Genomic DNA, 22,671 nt, shown 5'->3' on the forward strand with positions numbered 1-22,671 from the left:
AATTTATCTTTATGTAGGTGTTACGTTACAGCAATTTGTTTTTCTAAAATATAGCATTAGAAACCATGCAGCCCTGTAGATATTAATAAAATCTTTGTGAGAAAATCAAAATGTTTTTTTTCAGTACCTTCCAAATTAATACAGGGCAAAACACCTACTGAACACAGTAGGTTGTAATATAACTTCCGGCATGAATTTCAGGCTTCAGATCTTTTCCACAAAATTATAAATTGAAGTTTTTCGGATCCCTTTTTCGAAAAAGGATTTCAACCTAGGAGAAAAGTGACGTGCTTCGAAAACGTGCCATGGAGACATTTCCTTTTGGTGTTCTCGTTCAAAGGCTGGTTTAACACATGTACGGGTGGCTTGTTAGATGACACTAGCCCTAGGCTCTTTCGTTTTTTTGTTTCAAAGAGTGATAGTTTGTCAGGTTGACTGACATGAATACTCATAGAACACATCACATCAAAAAAGCACCTCCCTTCAAACTCTCACGAGCCAACGGCTTTGATCATTTCAGATTTGAGCGCTAACCAGGAAAGGCACTTCTGACAGGGCTCGGAGACCATCACAGGTAGCCTTGTCAAATGTGTTGCTGGGCCGAGGAACCTTGCTGGGGAGTTAAAAGAGGCGACTGAAAGCCGCGAGAGGGGAGAGAGCAGGGGGAGCGGAGGAGGAGAGAAAGTGGATGGACTTTGAGGACATGGAAAACCACGAGAGCTGAAAACCAGCCCTGGATGCCATGATGAAGGACTCCGCCCTGTCTCTCCTGAGCCGCGGATGTGGGCATTTGGTGAAGAAAGAAGAGCACAGCACTGATGGGAAGCTGGAGGTCTACTTCGAGCCCAAAGTAAGAATAGCAGCTTGCTTTTAACCCTTACGTAAGACCTTACCTTATGGACTTGGCCATCACAGCCTCTGATATCCACGTTTCGTAAATAGGGTTAGGAATGAGGGGAGATTATCTAACTTGTCACTGTTGATCGATCAGTATTGTAGAGTTACTACTCTGTACCCAGATGAATTTCACTGGGTTCAGAAATTCCCAACAATTACCGTCTTCTTTCTTGAGACCTTTCTCAAGACTTTGGTCTTGGAAGTTAGTCCACGCAAAATGGTTCCCTCTCCCCCATTAATTGGCTTGCTTTCTCTTGGCGTTTGCCTTTTGCCTGTACAAATTGATGACTGTAGAAACCCTGTTTTTTTTCACATGAACTGGGGGAAGAGCAGAGAAGGAACATATTCACAATAGAACTCCAATAGTTTAACTGGGTTCAGAGGCGGTTCAAACCTTAAACGTGCCCACACCATAGGACAGGTTACACCACAAAGCTAAGAGTTTACTGGGACATGAGATAGCTGTGTTTTCCTGGCTCCCCTGTCAATATTAGCCAAGTGCTGCCAGGCTTGAGAATGTCAGCCGTGTTAGGATTAACTTCTCAAACTGCACAAAAATCATCGTCTTGCCTTGTCTTATTCTTGAGAGCCTACAGTTTTACTGGAGAGAGTCGCATCTTTCCTTCCTGTGGTGTTCTGCCTCCACAGCTAGAACAGTGAGCTTGCAGTGTAAAAACACTGTCCTGAGTGACATTCCACATTCTGAGAGTCTGTTGTGTTCCATTCTCTTGCGTGACATGATGGCAATAGCAGTGAAATGAGTATGGAGGACTCTGGGACACAATGTGGTGAAGACGGTTATTCCTGACACATGATGTCAATAGCTTATTTATTGTCAATAGAAAATCAAATATCATCTTCCCTGAAGTCTAACAGTGCCAAAAACTTTTTCTTTGTTGGAGAGGGGGCATCCTAGAGTTTTATTTGGACTGGATAATTGGGAAAAGAAAAGTAATTAATGGAATGGAATTGGAGTCAATGAGAAGCCCCCCAAAGAAAGAAAAACAGTATGTTTGGTGCATGTGTGTTTCTGTATAGCAGGTAGAACACATCTTGTTTTAGCTTTAATTTGACATTTCTTCTTATTTGTTTTAGGATTATTTTAATTGGAAATCCCAGCAAGCAGGTTTCGACCTCTCCAAAACTGAGAAGGGACATGAGGCACCTTACAAGACAGAGCCAGCACCTCCCAAAACCTATAGTACCAGGAAAGGACCTCTCATTCTGTACTCGGAGGACATGGCTTTGTCATCATGGGACACTGGGAGACCAGGCAGGAAGAGGAAAGGAAACCATCGCTACAGACAGGAAGTTGAGCTGCAGCTTCGCACTCTCAGGGATTTGACAGGAGCAATCTTGGCCTACGGAAATAAACAGGTACGTTAACATCCGTAAATTTAATAAAACACTGCTCATAATGAGATTTTACAGTTGATTGCCAGAACAAAAGATGTGGATCTCTACGGTGTAATCAGCTCTTTCCCTGATTACTCTGCTCTAGTTCTGTAACCCCTGACGATGGTAATGTCACGGTTGATGGTAACAAGCATGGAGACCTGTTTAGGTCGAAAAAGGTTTAGGTTAGCAAATAAGGTAAAGATAAGCTGATTTCAGGACCAAATTGTTCAACTGTGGGATACAAATCTTATCTTCTTGAATAACATGCCTGTAAGCTCTACATTCTGTGTCCTTGGCTTTAGAGTCGGGATTTTTCAGGATTTTTTCACGGAGAACATGGCTGAAACTTTTCGGGCTACTTTCATTTCAGCAAGAGTTAAAATCCTTTTAGTCACCAATTTGAGTCTGTGTCTGGTAAACAACATAACCAAATGTTACTTTTATCAGGGGTTGAAGTAGAAGAGAGGAAAGGGATTTTAAAAAAATGAGTCGTGCAACAAATGAAATAAATGAATGAAATGGGCCGAGAGACAAGACAGTAAACAGAACTCTGGTAAGATGTTATAATAGGGTTTTTTGGGTGCATATTCTCAGTGGTGAGACCTGTTTCCTAAGAAAGCTGCATTCTTTCTGATACAATTATGAAAAATTCTAAATGTGCTGATAACATATAAAAACACTGATGAAAACCTTTTTTCTTTGTCTAATACATGTATATACTTATAAGCAGTTTGGGGCCTTGTATTACTATACCTTCATCAAATACATCCTAGAGGAATGCTTTAAAAAATAAGGAGAGATGTATAATGTATATGACTTCCTTTTTAGTGCTTAAAGTGCTAAATGGAACCCCCTTAGAATATGTACAAAAATACATCCTGTTGAAATTCATGTTAAGTGGTTTTCTGCTCAAAATAACTTGCTAAGGTTTTGATTATCTCAGCTTTATCTCTGGCTGGTGCCATAACCTGGACTGAATTCATCTCCATTGACAGCTCATAATCTTAATGGTTTATAGTCAGGGGATTCTAAGCTGTGCCTGGGAGGTCTCTGCACTGCTGGAGGTCAATGATGGGGGCAATAAAACTAGAGGGAAGAGTTTATAGCACAGAGGAACAAAGAGCTTGACCTTCTGGATAAGAAAAACCTAGTGCTATTCAACATGTTGCGACATGTTGTGTCTTTTAAAAGTCATCTTAGGGATTTTGCTTTCTATTTTTATACCACCAGAAAGCAAATTCTACATTGACCCCTTTTGTACAGGCAGTGGAATAGCCTGGAATATTCCAATATTCAATATTAGTATTGAGTTCGGCTCACTGCTGTTGCTCTCTTATCAATCCGGGAAGCATGAAGATAAACTTATACCCCCCTGAAACATAGGCTGGTGAGGTATTACTGTACTGTCTGTGACATCAGACTTTAAACCGATCAAAGATGTGATACAGACATTACTGATGAAGACTAGATTCACAGTCTCCCAGCCAGAGATAGGGATCTTAGTGACGAGTGAGCTAAGGATGACCCAGCTACCTTGACCATTCATTCCAGTCTTAATTAATAGCTAAGTAATAAGTAGCTAGTATAATTTAAATTTGAATGGGCAACCTCCAAACTCAGGGACAACTATCCTACTCTCTGCATATAGGCATTTTTCTGGATGAGCTACTCCTGATCTTCTATGTATTCTTACTGTATTTATCCATAATTCTCAAGAAGCAACACAGATTTCCTGTACGGTTACCATATGGTAATTTGTTGTTGCTGCTGTTTTTGGCTGCCTCTTAATGGTTGGAATTTTTGTTGAAGATTGTTGGCAGGTTAAGGATACATTGAGTCCAGATAGCTGTTTATGCAGCTGTTTATAAGCACTCATGGACCTTTTGTCCAGCGTTTTTTTTTTAAATAGTTCTCGTTAGAAGTTCGGACCCAGACAGGTCAGTTATGTTTGGCCCGTTCAAAAAACTTCAAGCTTTCTCATAGAGGCTCATTCAGATTACAGGAACAGAAAAAAACATGAAACATCACCAGGGCTGCCACCATAAAGCAGTTTGATGTTGTTGTTTGTCAGGATTAAGGTTTTCTGGTAAGACAACCCCAGCACTGTCAAATGAACAAAGTCAGCATTAGCTAAATTAAAGCTTGGCTTCTACTTCTAAGTGAATCTGTTGTGAAATGAGAGGAATAGGGAAGATGTCGATTCACATTTGTCTTTATATCCTCTAAAGAAAAGCTGTGGACTGTTCCGAAAACACCTTCACAGTGGAGGTAAGGTTGCGTTCTGACTACAATAGGCCTTTAATGGAGACTCTAAAGTGTCCATCACAAACAAAGCAAATTAAAATGTTATCTAAGGAAATGAATGACTGGAGTGTGGCCTTCAACAATTTTGAGCAGATTTCCACACGTTTCTTAAAAATTTGCATATTTTATCCATCCCCTGACATTCTGCTTATTTAAAGGGTTCCAAAAGAGTTTTGCTAACTGTTTTCCTAGACGTTTTAGCTTTCACACGGCATTTTTTTAACCTGCTGTCATGCTAGTCAAATTTTAAGTGCGTTAAATTTTCTTAAATATTCAAAGTCATAACATGCCAAACAAATATGCCATAATCTCATTCTTTTTGATTGCCCAAGTCAAACAGCTGTGATGGATGTGCAGCCGAATGAAAATAAATTCAATTTCCCGACCAAGCACTGCAAACTTTTCCGACAGAAAAACAAGAAAAACACACGCTAGGCGTACCACCTTCTGAATCATCAAAGCAAATAGCTGAAACCAAAGAATACAGGAGATTTTCTTTTTCTAATTGTTTGGCACGCTTTTCATGTTACAAACCATAGCCAGTGTTGGTCTCAAAGCCCATGCTTCCTCTGGTGGGAAGACCACGGTAAATATATGTACTGTAATTGGGCAGGTTATTCATGCTTGTTCTAATCACTTTACACACATTTTCTTTGTTTTCCACAGCATTTCACTAGACTACAGTAGGATAATACCATGATGCCCATGTGTGATCCTATCCCTAAAAACCATGGTAATATCATAGTAACTCTATCATACAAAAGAGTAAAGCTCCATTAGCTTTATAAGACTGCAAAATAAGGAAGCAACTGAACATGATTATATACATACATGAGTGTTTGAAAAGGCATCACAGATACAGTATGTTAGACACACACTACAGCCTTGTTCTGTCTTTTGATAATACGGAGAACCGCAGACCACATCTGTTCATAAATGAAACTGCTGATAAACATGTGGAGAAGAGTTTTAACTTTCCCCTAATTGGGTATGCAGGTCATTTGGGACATATTCAATACGTCCTGTCTATCTATGAGGGCAGAGGTAATGCTCCAGGGTAATGCTGGCGTAGCATCATGGCAGAGGAAAGGTCATGTCTATAAGGGTGGATGCAACTAACAAGATCTTCCATGAGGCACGTTCCGACAGCTTCAGAATGTAAAAGAAATCTCTGCATTCAATCGGCTCTACAGGATCTACCTCCACAGTAGCGTGTAGGGAGGGCGTGATTGAGACCACGCACAGAGCTGCAGTGTTGAGTTTCTGTAGACTTCTTGGAGCTGTGTTATCCCTGCCGTAGACCAACAAGGTAAACCGCAACTAGATGGACAGATTAGCAAACAAAAAAACAACAACAGACTTCAACTATGAGTATTTTGACGAGCTAAGAATGAGCTGAAAGCTTAAGAAAAATAGATTAAATCATCACAGGAAGAGATAATTTAGGTTAAACAGACAAGGCTTTATGTATTGTTCTTATTCCAAAACAACTGAACTGTGCAAAGTCTGCTAAATGAGATGCTACTTTTGGTATCCCAATGCTATTGGCAGATCAGCTTCTGAAATTATTTTAGGAACTTGATTTTTAGTTTGTCTCCAGTTCCCAGTGAAACATAATAAATGAATTCACACAAGTTCCTGAGGCTCCTTCTTTCCTAATGTATTTATTTGGCATGAGTAGAACTGTTGGATGAAGAGTTTCTTTTAAAAAAAAATGTAAAAGTTAAATAATTACCAATCAACTTCCCTTTGTGGTTTAAGTGTTGTGAAGTTTGTCACATAGAATAGCTGCAATAATCCTCCATGGAGCTGGCTGCATATCAGTGGAATTGCTGTGTTAACTAGGGAATAAATTAACAGGTTTCCAGGCAGATGGAATTTCAGCTGAAAAGCTGCATTCTCTGTAGCAAGTGCAATACCTATACAGGCAAGAAAACCCTTATGGTAAAAGTGCAATGCATTGTGAAACCAAAATTGAATTAAATTTAAAAACATCTTTAAAATATTGTGGTTCTCAAGCTTGAATGCAGCATTTACAGTATTTCAAAGGGTAAATGATTCTCAATTTTTATTTTTGAGGTCCTTTTCCTTCTTTGTTTGATTTGATTTACTATTATCATTTTTCAGCGTTTACACTACCGCTTTTCTAGATTGAGCACATCTGACAGAAGTAAACCGGTAACTCAAGTGTTGACTGTTGCTGTTTGAATGGTGCCTAGGGGTTTCTGTAGTAACTGGTGCTTCCTAATTGCATGCCTTGTATGAGGGTTGTATTATACCAAGAGCATGTGTTATAAGAAAAAGGTTAAACTACATTATTCAGGTATGTGTGCAAAACGAGGGATATGAGTTAAGATCTGAATATAATGTATGGGCTTTATAACAGAAATACATGAGGAAAATTACACCCTAATCTCAGTTATCTCCATTCTCCTTTATGCATATACAGTATATATATCTCGCCTTCTGCACTTCCTTTTTCTGTCACACCCCTGTTGCCACCCCATCTACACCTTTATAGCGGCTCCCTAGCTAATTCCCCGTGAAAGCTGGGGGGCGGGGGGGGGGCGGGTTCCGTCAGCCTTACAGTCAGGATGTGGTTCTCTCAGCTGGGTGAGTTATACCACATAATGCATTCGTCCCTCTTTCGCATTCATTAGCATGTAACTGAACTCCTGAACTGAACTGATCCCTATCTGAACATATTAGAGGCAGTAGTTTAGGAGCATAGCCCTTGAACCATTGTCTTTCGTGGTCCTGTATTGGTATGAATACAGTGTTCTTCCTGTCTCACAGTTCATGTTGGTCGAAACTTGGTTAGTTTCCACTGGTAGTTTAATGTTAACCTGGCCTGATAAGGTACTCCCACATGAGTCAGAGAATGCCCATTAGCAGATCCAGGCATACCAAACAGTAAACCAATTGCTACATTACGTTATGTGGTTTTGTCTGACCTTTCTGATGATTTACAGCTAAATGTGGAACAACACACAGCAGATTCACACACAGTTTTTTTTTTCAAAAATAGATTTCACAAAACCTAAATAATTTTGCCGTATTTTGGCAGATTTGAAGTAGGGACTTTTACCGATGCAAAATATGTGCAGGGCAAGCTGTTATAATTTACCTTAAAAAAACACGATTTAACAACTTTCAGTCTCATTTGCATTTCACAAAAGTGTTCGTGCATCTGGAAAAAAAAAATCTCTGGAGTGGTTTCCATGGAAATGAAACACTGCGGTTCCTCTCAGTGCAGGATGGGTACAAGGCAACATTCTCTAGCACTGCTACAGAATTCACTTCAGGCCCCGTCTCCAAGGATACAGAGATAAAAATACATTAGGCAATTAAAATCATACTGGCGGATGGGCTGAGTGTTGTGTTTTTTGCAGAACCCATAAATTAAGAAATTTGATGGACTCCCTTTTAAAAATATATTGATGGCTTGACTATTTTAATGCTGCGGTCATTTAAAAAGCCAGTAACTAAGGTAAGCCTGTCTCCCTGTTTCTGATGGATATTGCGGTATCACAGACATTTTTTATAGTTTATCTTTAATGCATTCTAGTTCCTATGTTCATTGATGTAAATGGTGTGGCATCCTCTGGTGTCCTCTGCGCTCCATAGCCTGCTGTATTAAGTCCTTAAAATTTTTAACATTTTTCAAATTGTAAAAACTCTCAATAAAATGTAGTGAAAATAAATTCAGAACAGACAACAAAACCGAAAGGATCTTCAGGGGTCTTCTGGTGTCCATTTCCTTTTAACTCTCATGTAACGTCATGCCATAATTCATGGGAGACTTAATCAATATTATTTGACGGGCACATGCGCAAAAAGGTTTTGAGGCTATATGCTGAAAAGCACTGCTTTCGATGCAGACTTCGAGTGACCCATGGTAGCCCCCCAAACCATAAACCCTGCTTTTGTATTTGTAAAAAATGCACATGAAGATTTGAAAGACTCCGAAAATGAGCAGTACCCCTGCCCCATTAGCAAACATCAGTGCCACCTTATTGGTGGCTGGTACAATTACTCTGATCGAGGAAGCATCCCATTATCACTTTGCAGCAGCCCCAGTAATTTTTGCCTAGTGGCTTCAGACTGACACTAGGCTCATACGAGTTGCCACAACAGGACAACCAGGCACCAGCCCATCACAGAGGGTCCAGATGTGCTTCTGCTCCCTCAGTTCCACTTCAGGCCTGACCCTGCTACTTTCCACTTGCCATCTTCAAGAAGTTCTTCCATCTCCTCCCAGCCCGTCGAAAGGGAGTCGGGTTCAGATCCCCGAATCCAGAGTGGCGGAGACAGTGCGGTAACGCGACCGAACCCGGAGAAGCCGGCAGCAGCCCTGGGGAGAGTTCTCTTTTCTTTGTGAAGGGCAGGGCGCCCTGGAATGGGTTTGGCCCCGAGCGAGGGGCCCCGTGCCTTGGAAAGCGTCGCGGTTGCCGGTGGGCTCTCGCCGGCCCTTGAAAATCCGGGGGGGGTGTAAATCTCGCGCCGATCCGTACCCGTATCCATACGGAGAAGGATTCCATGTGAACAACACGTCCTCCGGCCAACACTACCCACACAGGAGACGTTGTGTGACAGAGTGATTCAAAGGCCCTACCTGGTGAGGTCTTTTGTCTCATCCCACACACCCCTGTGAGTGCCTACAGGATCCTCTCGGCCTACCTAGCACAACTAATTGCAGTCTTAACAAAACGGCAATCCTCTGACCTGTGGACAGAGCTACAAGGTCATCTCTCCCACCTTTCTCCGGCTCACCTGCTGCAGTGGACGCGCACTGAGGTGCGGGGTGTGAGTGTGCTCATCGCAGCAGAGCCCTGGAGAGTTTCAGATGCAGATAAGACCCGACACCCAGACGTTCCGAATGATGACAGGTCACACATTTGACCCAGCCTTTGATGCCTTTCTCAACAGTTTGCAAAGGGAATCGTAGAACTTGGTGCAATCAATCCCATCTGCCTGCATATGTCCTCTCGCTTTCTTCACTTTTCAAACCACCGCCCTGCATTGCAAAACCTTGCTTTCAAGGTTTGCTTCATGTGACAACCTGCACAACCTGCAAAAGTGAGAGCCAGTCAGCCCCTGACTGCTCATGACCATGAACCCAATATCTGCAACTCGGGCAGATACCAATGACACGTCCCATGTTGCTAGAGAGGTCTACAGACTGTGGTTTCTAAAACTGTTATGCATGAGCACTTGGATAAATGTCTGTATGTGTCATATACTGTATTATTTTAGATCAACATCATTCAGAACAGCCAATGTACCCCCAGGTGATGTCCTGACAAAAATCACTCATACAGTATCCCAAAAATAAATGGGTATTCTGAAAGTGAGTACAAGTACTTTAAAACTGCTTAGGAATTAAAGAGGACAAACAGATGTAAGCAGTTGAAACAGCATGCAGAGATGTACAATGCTACATTCTTCAAAACCACATACTCTTAAAAGAGAAGTGATTTTAAAATGTCTGAGTCTTAGTAAAGCCACAAAAGGATAGACTGCATTTTCTCCTATGACATTCATATAGTTTGGTGAAACCTTTAACCCACACACATTTAGTACATCAGAACATAAGAAAGCTCTAAGGATGTGTGGCTTTCTGTAAAAGCATGGATAGATCTTGATAATAGGCCTTCAGTCATGCAGTCCTCACCATTTTGCAATGCACTAAAAGATTCTATCAACATGTCAAGCTTGATTTCAAAAGATCCTATCTTATCCGCCTCCATAATGTGTCTTGGTATCCTAGTTGCCTTTGTCTTGTGAATTTGCCTGACCTCTAAGTTGCTGCATCTGTGTTACATTAGTCTGGAGGCCCTTGTCTTCCAGCCAGAGGTCCAGAGGTCCGAGCTGTAATGTTATGCAGGGACGTTTTCAATGGTGCTCCTGTCACACAAATCCATTTCTATAGTCGTACAACCAGTTGAAGCATGTTCAGCCATCTAACCCTTTAGTGACCTCCTGGTTTTGTGCTCAGCTTGCTTGTTTACTCAAGATAACTCGCTGAGGGCCTGTGGTTTGTTCATAGCTCCTGTGATCTCCCTGTACGATAACCATAGTGTTGCTATCTGCTCTGACAAATACTCCACTGAGGCAAGAGCAAAATACCAGTCCTCTCCTCACAATAGAATCTCCTGGAAATAACCCTGACAAAAGTTAGCCTTGGTAACATTACCATAAGATTTATTGCGGTTGTACACTGGTGTTGCTTTCCTTTTCCTATTGTTTCAGCATTCACTGTAGTTCACTATGGGACAATGGGAATCCAGTGATATACCACGATACATTTCTAAGTAAAGTATTCCATGGTATTTCTATTGACCAAAATAAATATAAAGCATCCCTAAACAGGTGTTCAAAGCATCCGTCAGTCCATATATTTTCTAACTACTTAATTTCCATCTAATCCCGACCAGAAACAAGTGCAAGGCACGATACACCCTAGACAGGCCACCATTCGCACTCACACCAGGACCAATTTCCCCAAAAGCCAATTAACCCACCTTGGACTGTGAGAGAACATGCAAACTCCACACCCCAGGGCCCCAGTGCTGCAAAGGCAGCAATTCTAACCACTGGGCCACGGTGCTGCCGCCACTAATTAATGGGCAAGTTTCTCTTCTCATTTGCAGGAAGGTCCAGGTGATGCCCAGCCTTTGGCGCACTTCCTCAATAACCCCCAGGAGGAGCAGATGGACGGACAGATCCGGCCTGGGTATTGTGCCAAGCGCTGCCTGGCACATCTCTCCCATACCTGGCATCCAAATGCCAATTTCTCCAGTGCGGGACAACTACCTGGTACAGCAACCGTTATGATTATCATGCTTTGGATCTGATTTAACAGAAAGCAAAATATCTCATATTGTTTAAGGTCCAGAGCCTAGTTGCATAAAACACTTCAAGTATTGAGTATCTTAAGAATTAAACATCCTTAAGAGGCCACAGAAGGCCATTTCTTCAAAGTCACCTTAAAACCAGCAGCGATCCTAAGCATTTTGAGACTACTTGCAGGGAGAAGAAACAAGGAACAAATTACTGGAAATGTATTTTGTGAAAGTATATTACACATTATTGTGAAGTGATGTGTTTTTCATATTTCAGTCACAGAGGTTGAGTATCAGGTTTAGCTGTGACCAAGAAATATTTCATACACCTTTTCGTGATAGAAGCATGTTAGATGGTTGTGACACTGAATGGCAAGAGGCAAACGTCTGACTGCTTTACCAAGAGAAGTCCAGATCTTTACTATGGCTTATAGCTGACTTGAATACTTTAGGTGGGCTGTCCCAGAAACCGCACCACACATAATTCAATGGAACAGGTGAGGATTTGAGGGCAGTAATGCCTGTCATCACACTGCCAATGTATTTGTGTTTTAGCTTTGTCTGTCCTCCCAGAATACCATTTGGGAACACTATCCTAGCAAATTAACCATGTTTGAATTTGATCACCTGTGAAATAGACTGCCAGACAAACGACAGGCCCAGATTTTTTATTTTGGTCAACTTCTCAAGCTTTGAAAACCAGTGGACTCATTCAATGAAATATAAAAATTTGTTCCACTAAATGTCTCACAGTCAAGAAACACTGCAGCAGAGGGCTGCTTTACACTCGAGAGAGGAATGCAGAGTTCTTAAAGAGTTTTGTTTCCTCTTAAACTCTAAACAGGAAGCCTTACCTTGTGAACAGGTGGCTCGCCTCTTGTCTAATGTCAGGAGCTCTGTAAGGTCTTGACCCCTTGTTCTGGTGTGTTCTTTAGCAAAGAATGAATGTTTTCATCATCTGCCCACAACTAACAAAATAAGCAAGACAGAGCAATAAGAACGGACTTATTCCCTCACACCACCTGGCCACAGTGACCACCCTGAACTGGGAAAAAAAAAGAAAAGACCAGCGTCTCTTTGACTGGCACAATTTAATTAGACACATTGTTGCCTCTCCAGTATGTTGGTTATACTGCTTGAGACTGCATGCTCACGTTCATCATGCTTAGTCTAGGTAGAGAAGTTATACATTTCTTTAACTGTTTTTTAAATCCTTTTTTGTTGTAGCGGGTTGATATGTGGCACTGGCCACTTTCTTTTTATGATATTTACTTATTCAATGGTTGCTAAGCAACTTACATTTAAAAGAGAGTCACAGGTCTCTATAGAGACAGTGTGAAAGGCACATAGATAAGAAATACTCTATTTAATGCGATATAATGCATTACAGTTAGCAGAGATATATGCTAGACACAGCCACTGTAGAACAGAAGGCAAAGAATTACACCTGAATCACAAATACGCCATGAATGAAAAGTACTTGAAATCGTACATTCTCTAGTGGGTAGTGGGAGGCCACACTGTAGTTGTGATGCCAAATTTGCCAATGTTACGGGGCTCAGTGACCTCACCCCCTTGAGGAACATGGAGCTGTTCCTGTCGCTGAGGAGGATGAAGAGGAGTTTAGAGGCAGAGAGTGTTACAGACATCACTCCCCTTTGAAAAACCTGGGATTCTCCCAGTCTTTTGCCGTAAAAGAGTTCACTGTCTGTGGAGTGGCGTTCTGTCTTTGCCCTGGCAAAGGCACAGCAGAGCTGCACCTGTTACACAAGCAGGGGCAAAACGTCTTTAATGGGGCTGTTACAGGTGCCTATGAAGAAACTCATGGATTTTCACATTATCTACACACACCCCACTTACCCCATTGTTAATAGACTTTCAGCTGTTAATTCTTAGAATACTGGAATATAACTGGTACATTTACTAGCTCCATGTTAATGAAATCTCCTACCTCTGGGTATATAAACCACAAGAAGATTGTGAGAGTTTTAGAAAATCTTTGAAGACTTATTTTAAATCCTGCACTACGTTGATGGCTTTTAAAGGTCATAATTCCTCTATCATGAGTTTTGTTTGCTTTAATGTTGATGAGGTATCGGATTAATCATTAACCATACATTTCTTTCTGTGGAGACAACATAAATAATTTTAAAATGAAAAGCAGAGCCTAGAATTGGACTAAGTTGTTTTTAATAAAATACACCCTCCTTGTTCTGTGTTCCAAGTAAATATACAGGGTTTCGAAAAATGATGTTGCTTTTTACCATGAGGAGCTCTGGTTTAGGCAAATTGATTAAAGGAGTCTCTTTTCTTTGTGCAGGTGGTACCCTGGACCCTTCTGGTGTTCCAGACAGTCCCCCAAGCTCGCCTTCCCTCTACAGAAATGAGTGTGACCTCACTAATGAGCCAAGACTGTCTAATGTTTTCCAAGACTCTCTGCCACGTGTTCCTGAAGTTGGAGAGTACCGGATTGATAGGCCAGACAAGGGTAATGATCAAACAGGCATGGTCTTAATTACTGCTTTTTATTTTTAAGTTTAGAAATGTCACCTGCTATCCCTCTGTCATACCCCCAAATCAGAAAAGGTTAGTTACCACCTGTGGCTTTTGCAAGACATCATTTTCCAGTAAGGTATTGAAACAATTGATGTGCAAAAGCATCAATCTACAATAGACTGGTTTTGAGAACATGCATTTTTTTTCCCCAAGGGGCTTTGATAGAAACACTTCACTTTCTGTTCTGACCTCTTGGTCACTCAGTGTGCATCGAGACCGCCTGGAAGGGCACTCACTGAAAGAATACAGATCTACACACTCCAGGAGTTCTCAATACATTACTCTTCAACATGAGCAAGTTACAACTTCAGAAAACGTTACAACCAAAAAGAGACATCTAGGCCATTGGTTAGTTAGCATCTTATTGATCTTAGGATCTCATCCAGAGTTTTCTTAAAGGAAACAGGGGTCTCGACTTCAACAACATGACTGGGCAGTTTGTTCCCTTGTTCCAACAATTTACCCTTTAGGTAAAAAAGGTTAAAAAATGATTCCTGTTCTCAATATTAAATGCACTTCCACATAGTTTACACCTGTACTCCGGTTCGTGTTTCACTGAATTGAAGTCTTACTTATTTTCTAGTTACAAGTTTGGGATTTTCTTTCACTTGAAAAATGCAATGCCTAAAGCCCCTTCAGAGCTTTAAGAGCTGGGAACAAACATTTGCAATGAATCCTATTTTCGAGTCAGTGAAGGGTTTGATTGTGTAACCGAGAGCTCGGCTGGAACACAAACCATCAGGCGTGAGTGGGTCACCAGGGCCAGTATTGGGAACCACTGCTTTAAACCAACAAAATGACTTTGGTTGCTTTAATATGGACTGGTTCCAAAGATTTGCTGGAAATTATAAATGGCAATTGGAACTGAGGCCTCCAAAAATATATGTTTGAGTTATGTTCTTAATGGATCCATGACTTTGTTTGATTTTGTGCTCCTCAGTGTTATTCAATACAATTTTGATAATCTGGCTGAGAGTATGAATGGGTGGGTGAATACATTATATCAACATTGAAGGAAGGACACAGCAGTATGCATATCTCAGAAATTCCCAACATTTCTCGAGCAGGGCATTACTTTTCAACAAAATTGAATTTGTATCCTGAAGAAATTCTAATGTTAATATTTTTCTCCGTGTTTCCACATGTTTATATCCCATGATGTTTTTCTAAAATGCACTTATGTGCCTGCTGTAAGAAGGACAGTCTGACATGTCACTTCAAAGATGCTCAGTGTTTGTGGTTGACGTGAATCGTCACTGTGTTAAGTTTTCCCCGTACAATAGCCACAGTGATGAGATGACAAACCAACCACAGCAGAGGTGAAGGGAAACTTTGTCAACATGTTTCACTATAGTTGGTAAAATGGATGATCTGTGTGTTTAGAAACACCTTAAAGTAGAGCACAATATCTGGAACACAGTGCTTTACAAAGCCATGACGTATGTCGAAACTGAAATGAAAATTTAAGTTGTTCCTTTTTGACACCTAAACCATCTTGAGAAAGGGACCTTCAAATAAGTGCAGGTCAAAATATGAAAAATGCAAACACTTCTAAAACACGGGTTAATACCCCTTGGATTTTGTAAGCTAAAACAGCTTTCTATTTTTTCTGTGATCTCTTTGAACTGTTTCAGAATCTCGGAAACAAACTACACCTTTCTTCTTACATTTCGTCTAGGGGATTGCTGAGATACAAATGATTTGTGCTCTTGGATCTCAGTGTTTAATTATGCAGTTTCATTTCCCCGACGTATACAGCTTCTGCTCAGCAGGTAACAAAAATGGAAGGTGTCAGAGTTCTTTGGAGGTTTGGCATCCAGTCTAAGAGGCAATTTCCCTGTCAAACACATTGACTACACGCAGACATCCACTCTGAGGCTGTGACCTCTGTATTGTATGAAGTTGTATGGTTTCCTTTTGCTTAAAAACAAAACAATTACAACTATTTGGTAAGCAGGAGTGTCTTTTCTAAACCCTGTGTATCCAGTTACACTAAAACGCAGATTTTCTAAACTGTGGTGTCCTGTTACATAAGGCATTGTGTAAAGCGCTGCTCTGAGTCCAGATCCCTCAAAGCATACTGATTGTTCTTCCCTAATACTCCAGTTAAGCCGTCTCTTTCATGACAGAACTTTTCTCTTTCGTAAATTCAGTAAGTTGCCTTTGTGCAACTGTTTGAATGATGACTATGTTTTAGCTGTCGATGGCTTTCTAATCTACAGTATGCTGTCTACCCCGAGTTCTTCATTTCTTAAGCCAACCCAAGAGGTCACTCGTCATCAAGCCAAAATGCTGAATCGTTTTCAGGTCTTGATTTAGAAGGATGTAATTGACAAGTCCTTGCCCAGCCATGTGTTGAAATTGGCTATTGATAAATGCCTTCTTGGTATAAGAACAGAAGAAAGAAAAGACTAAAGTTGTGCATACTCTAAAATGTGTGCTGTCATCATTGGTTTAATTTTTCCATCGCAAGCGCGATTAAGCGCGAGGTTTGACGTGGAGCCTTACTGATATTTCTACATACCCAAGAACGGCCTTCAAGTCACAGTGCTTACTGTCAAGTCAATTCAACTTAAGGAGCCCCCTACCCAACTTTAAGCCTTCAAGACTTCAGCTGTGCTTGACTTTACATAGTTACTTGCTGGATGCTGTACCCAGACTCTGCTCCAGGTGGAGCATTCCATTGGGTGACTCTGGGAAGCCTTCAAAAGTAGTCTCCAATTTGATCTCTCACTAGTATTATGAGACAAGGAATTCTGGGAGGCCAGTGCTTGAACGGTCAAAGGCACATTCATTTCTCACATGCTACCCAGGAACCTTCTAAGGTTAAGCTCTTCTTAAAATAGCTCACAAAGACCAATTATTTCCCTTGTTTCGTGTCTAATTTGGGTTTGTGTGGCATTCTCTGGTGTACATTTTAATCAACTTTAGCTTAATAGAAATAATGATGCTTTTTGTGCAAAAAAAAGAGTCTTTGTTTTGGGGTTTAATTTGTGCTGTCATTGTGCAGAAACAAACGGGCCCTTTCGGGACAAGCAGAATGTCGACACAAAACAGTTAGAGGATCAGAAGGCTGGAAGGAAGAGAAGGAAGAGGTGTAGCATCATGCCTGAGGCCCCCAGAGCCGGGCTGAGCCCTGTCCCTGAGATGGAGCTCCCATTCCTGGAGGAAAACACTGGAGACACAGGGGGTCTGAAGGAGACATTGGTAATGGAGTAGGCCTCACTTTTCATCTCTCTCCCACAGCTCTTCTACGCAATGAAATGTCCCTCCCCAGTCCCAAATTCTTTCTCCTTCTGTTGCTATTTTGAAGTTTTTGTCTTCCGTGGTCTGGCTATTGTTTAGTCTTATTTTTAAGTAAGGGAAGGAAAAAACAGAGTAAAAAGGAATTGTACATGTCATTCGCTGCCTTAAAGGTTTACATAGCTACATTTGTGATTCATATATAAACTCATACTGTATATAAATGAGGACGAGATTTGAGAATCAAAACGTGAAGGAAGCACCTCTCTGGCTGGAGCAGTGAAGGCACTTGCTCCAAGCACTCACTGAACTTTATGAGAGAGATATCAAAATTTCAAGCCTGGGCTATGTAACAAGCCAAAGCCAGCAGCTATATCACCCTGCAACTGACATCTGGCAACCCACTGAAGGCTAGGTGGTAGATTTGTTGGTTGAAATCAGCCTTGAACAACAGATCTCAGAAGATGGTGTCTTTTTTTCTTTCTGGTGTGGACACATTGGTCTTTGCTCAGGCTGCTGCACTGTAAGACAGTCAACAAGCTGAGAAGCGTGCCTACAGTTTCATCATGGTGAAACATCTGACCCAGCAGAATCCTGAGATTGGTTTTCTTTTGTGTGTCAGGTGTGCGGAGCTCCCCAGCCTTGGGACGGGGTGTTTGAAGAAAGGCAAAACGAAGCTCTCAAGAAGGAGGTCACTGTCCCTTGTTCCATGAAGACGACCTCCATTGATTCCTCCCAGCTGCACAGTCAGAGGTCCTATATCACCTATTATGGAGGCACCTTGGCAGGGGGAAAGAAAAGCTCAGTGTGTGAGTGTCATTGCCCACTGCCTCAACCCATGACAGTTACTAGTACTACCCCTACTACTACCCCTACCACTGCTACTATTACTGCTACTACTACTACTTCCACTATTACTATCACGACCCCTACTACTACCACTACTACTATTACCCCTACAACTACCACTACTGCCACTACCCCTACTACTACCCCTACAACTACCACTACTACCACTACCCCTAACACTACCCCTATAAATACCACTACTACCACTACCACTACTACTTCCACTACCACTTCTACTACTACTACCACCCCTACCACTACCACTGCTACCACTACCCCTACCACAACCAATACTACTATTACTACCACTACTACTACCAATCCTGCTAATACTACTACTACCACCACTACTACTACCACTACCTCTTCTACTATTACTGCCAGTTCCACCACTAGTACTACTACCACTACCCCTATTACTCCTACTACTACCAACAATAATAGCACCTGTAGCAGCTTTGAAAGCAATCTTCCCCTCCTCCAGTTTAAAATAATATTACTTGCTCTACTTACTTTACCTTACTTTACAAACCATTCGTGTTTTGAGATGATATTGAAAACTGTGTGAGGAGTGATCCTATATTTGCTTCAAGCCGGCCTCAACCCCACCACCGACTGGAGACTGGCACTGCCTCTCAAAACAACCCCCTAAAACACAAAACAAAAAGGACACTAAAGCAGTTCCTTCGCATGCAGGCCTGCACAGTGAAGTCCACTGATACTGACAGGTCCTGATTTTTACTGCTTTTGAATGCTGGGTAAGTGTAAGTTTCAGTACCTGGCATTGGAAGACTAAGACACTGCCTGCATTGCTCTCTCTCTCTCCCCAGCAAAGTCAAGCAGAAATGACCAAAGAGACAGACAAGACAAGACCCTCCTGGATCCTAGCAGTCTGGATCTGCCTTTCCCTCCTATCCCAACAGGCATGGTGTCAATGCTACGTCCAATGAATGAAACAGCAGAAACAGAGGCAAAGGTGATAAGTCATTGCTTGATTATTATCTTTTTTATCAGGCAGACACTTTTATCCCCTTATTTACTGTTAGATTACTTTCAATGCGAAATTGCTATAATTATTATTATTGGTACTAATATGGGATAAAGTGTTCTAATGATTCCTGCAATTACACACTACTTAGTTCATAATGCTTCCATGCTTGGTTCATAATAAGATCTGTCAAGTCTATAGCTTGTTAAACTGATAGTTCCCCTCTAACGGCCACGATCTTTCTGACTGCTCGGTCTGTGTCCTCACAGAGGAGTTTCAGAACTCCAATCGCAGAAAGACATCTGAAATAAAAAACGTTCCTGAAACTAACTGTAGATCACACCTTCCCCCTTCTCTCAAAGACTCACCTCCTTCTAAATCCTTGCTGTGCATTTACAGATTTCAGCTCTGCTCCTGTTCTCCCTGAGTTTGGACACTCATTCTCACCTGCTTCATGCCTTATTCCTCCCTGCTCCCCACCCCTTCTTAACTACTATTTGTCTTTTATTTTGCTAATTTCTGCTATTCTGCTAATTTCCCTTTCTCCTTCACACCTGAAGAAGGCTCCACAGCTTGTGTTTCTTTTCTGTCAGCATGGAATTAACCTATACAGTACCTGTTCCTATAGCTTTTTGGCTGATTCCACTGTCTAAGCCACAGGAACATGGAATCTCTTTTCCACTACAATGTGGGAGGACTCAAATGCCATATAATGGCTCTGCTTGGGTCATGGTCACACTAGCTCAGGCAGCAGCTCCAATACACCAGTCACCAACTCTTGCATGGATATTAGTGATGGTTCAAAATGATTGTGTTTGTGAGCACTAGGCAACAGGCACAGTTCTACAGAGGCTCAACTCCGACTGCCATCAAAAAGAGTCTGAGCAATGAGAAAGCGTGATGGAGGTGTCTGATCATGTCAACAGGACTCATTTGTGCATTTGTGGTCATATAATCTTACACAGGCAGGTGATGAACCTGGAATTTTCTTTACAATATTTTGAATAGAGCAGTGCGTTCCATATATACATCTTGATTTAATATAATTACATAGCAGAGTATTTATGCAACCACAATAAGTATCTATTTCATCGATCCAACAAGAACTTTTTCACATAAATGCTGCCACCGTTTTCTTGTACTAAGAACATAATTCAATGCAGAATCTGCCACCTTTTTTTTAATATGAATATAAGCTGCGTAAAATCCACAAAAAAAACAACCCGAAAACGTCTAGCGATGTTTGACCAGTTTTCTTGAATGCAGGCGGGCTATGCCTTTTCGAATTCTGTTTCTCAGGGCAGACAGACAGGCCTGCCAGACGCATGTGCCATTTTGAGTGCCCCAATCTTGTCTTCACTATAAACGGGGTTTATTTTGATTGCCGTTCTATTGCTTATCTCTTCATTTACCCAATTAGTGGTGTTTTGTTTTTCCTGCAGTCTGATAGGCTTGTGGAAGGGGGAGCGGAAATACTGACACTGCCAGCCTTATTTGTTCCTGAAAGAACTCGGAAATCAAACGGAAAGAAATGTCCAGAGAAAGATTTTCCCAAGGAGATGCTCATCCTTCCCATGTTATTTCCAGGAAATGCAGCAAAAGGCTATGGACAGAAATCAGAAGGTAGGCTAGTTGCTTGTTTCTGAGTATCTTTCATATCTGCCTAGGAAGCACATCCCATGCCTTCTTATATTTCTTAAGTTAAGATGAACAGATATCCTCTCCATTAATTAAGGCAAATTCATTATATTCATTGTAGCTGTGGAGGAAGTCTACAGAATTTCAAAATGTGTCTCAGTTTTAAATTCCGGACAGCTGGAAGCATCAGGCCAAGTATATGCACATAGAGTGTAGCTGCATGCCAGCTATAACCAGCAAGTTTATTGCAAATCCTCGAAATTGTCCTCATGAATGTATTCTAGTAGTATTATAGTCCCAAAACCATAAACTAAAGTCTATGCAAGGCTAAAAGAAACATGCTGCATGGTGAATACATAATAAAATAATATTACATAATATTATTATGGTGAATACATAATAAAATGTTAACTTAATTTAATAACCTTCAGCTCCTTTCAGCCACATTCTATTTTGAATAAACTAAGAACATCATGTTACCATGCTGTATATGCATAGAAATCTCACAGATGAGCTTCTATACATTTTGCTTTTTTAAAATTAAATCATACTCTTATTCAAGATACTGTTTGATTTTGGGCCATATAAATGACTCCAATCTCAATACAAACGCATGTTACATACCCTAAGCTGGGAATTCTCTGTTATATATTGGTATCAAAAATGTGCAGATACTCTCAAAGTCTGTGCTGTTTTATTTTTCTGTGTAATTACCCGTAATAATCATGCGCTTAGTTCAAGATATGAAGGTATAACTGTTTTGAACTCGATATTACCTTTATAGAACATATGCGAGGTCACCTTAATCAGCAAATGTGATTAGAAGTGCCCTCTTCCCACTGATTTGAATGCCTGAAGTAAAGTACTTGAAGTTGAGAGCCAGACATTCAAGATTCACATGCAGCACTCTTGTGTTAATCATCTAGTCCAGGGCTGACCTACAGATTTGACTCATGATTGTTCTTCACCACGAACCTTTTAACAATTGAAGTGTTAAAAAGAGATCTACAGAAACTGCTGGACTGCGGATCTCATTGTCCACAATCTTACTGCAGAAAATGAAGTTCCTCCTTCTAATGCATCTGTGTCAGTGTTTTCTTTCTGGTCCCGGGTATAAATATTTGCCACCTGTAGGTATTCATTCATAGGTGTCTGTAGCAGCGCTACCAGCCTGTAGCCTGATCTGGTCAGATCTCAGACATTAATCAGGGTTGGGTCTGGTCAGCATTGAATTCGGTGATCTCAGGGAAACCAAAGTGGTTTTGGTGGACTGGTAGGTGGACCTCATTCTTTTGGACCAGAATTTCCTGAAAAAAGCAATCACCAGGGATACTGTGTTATAAGAGGAGTCATTCTTCAGAATAGTTGTTAAAAGGGAAATGCAACACTGTTTTTATAGGGGTTATATAAGAATCAGTATTGATGAGTGCATTTCAAACCACAATAAAAGTAAAATGTAGACAGTAACTTGTAAAACCTCCAATTTGCATCCCAAAATAGACCAAATTTTTCAGGTATGCACAGTGCCAAATTCTGCGATTCAGAACAAGGCAACAAAACTTCCAGTGAAGTGATGTGGCCCTATCACATCGTAAAGAAGCAGGCTTGTGAATACATCTCTTTTAACCCATTAGAAATATTGCTCTCAACTTTGAGAAGGTATTGCCAATAAAGACTACTTGTTAATTCTGCATGCAGATCGTGTTGGAACATTAATGTGGTGAAATGTCTGCTGCACAACCTGTACTTATTTGTTCATACATCACATGACATCAGTCATTACAGTGACTAGTGAGCAGGAAGGGCTACATCACGCTGCAAATTCAGGGGAACTCTCGCTCTCGCCCGTGGCAAGACCAGCGGTTTGTGACAACACAGCGACTTACAGTATTTTGTGCGTAAATCGAAATTTGTAAGCTCTTTCTATAAGGTCAATGGATTTATTTTGTTAAC

At 41.1% G+C, this 22,671-nt stretch overlaps 1 protein-coding gene across 1 annotated transcript in view; it reads left to right on the forward strand.

The window, feature by feature from the left end:
• Positions 1 to 519: 519 nt before the first annotated feature.
• kiaa2012 (KIAA2012 ortholog) overlaps positions 520 to 22,671 on the forward strand; it is a 60,534-nt gene continuing 38,382 nt past the window's right edge. The window contains exons 1-8 of the mRNA XM_088930457.1: positions 520 to 850; positions 1,993 to 2,274; positions 11,253 to 11,418; positions 13,765 to 13,932; positions 17,011 to 17,207; positions 17,866 to 18,052; positions 18,923 to 19,068; positions 20,523 to 20,703. Of these exons, the coding sequence (XP_088786583.1) occupies positions 743 to 850; positions 1,993 to 2,274; positions 11,253 to 11,418; positions 13,765 to 13,932; positions 17,011 to 17,207; positions 17,866 to 18,052; positions 18,923 to 19,068; positions 20,523 to 20,703 (1,435 nt within the window). The 5' untranslated portion in view covers positions 520 to 742. The remainder of the gene's footprint in view (positions 851 to 1,992; positions 2,275 to 11,252; positions 11,419 to 13,764; positions 13,933 to 17,010; positions 17,208 to 17,865; positions 18,053 to 18,922; positions 19,069 to 20,522; positions 20,704 to 22,671) is intronic.

This window comes from Atractosteus spatula, chromosome 13 (assembly GCF_055471065.1).
Source record: "Atractosteus spatula isolate fAtrSpa1 chromosome 13, fAtrSpa1.hap1, whole genome shotgun sequence".
Lineage (NCBI taxonomy): Eukaryota > Metazoa > Chordata > Actinopteri > Semionotiformes > Lepisosteidae > Atractosteus > Atractosteus spatula.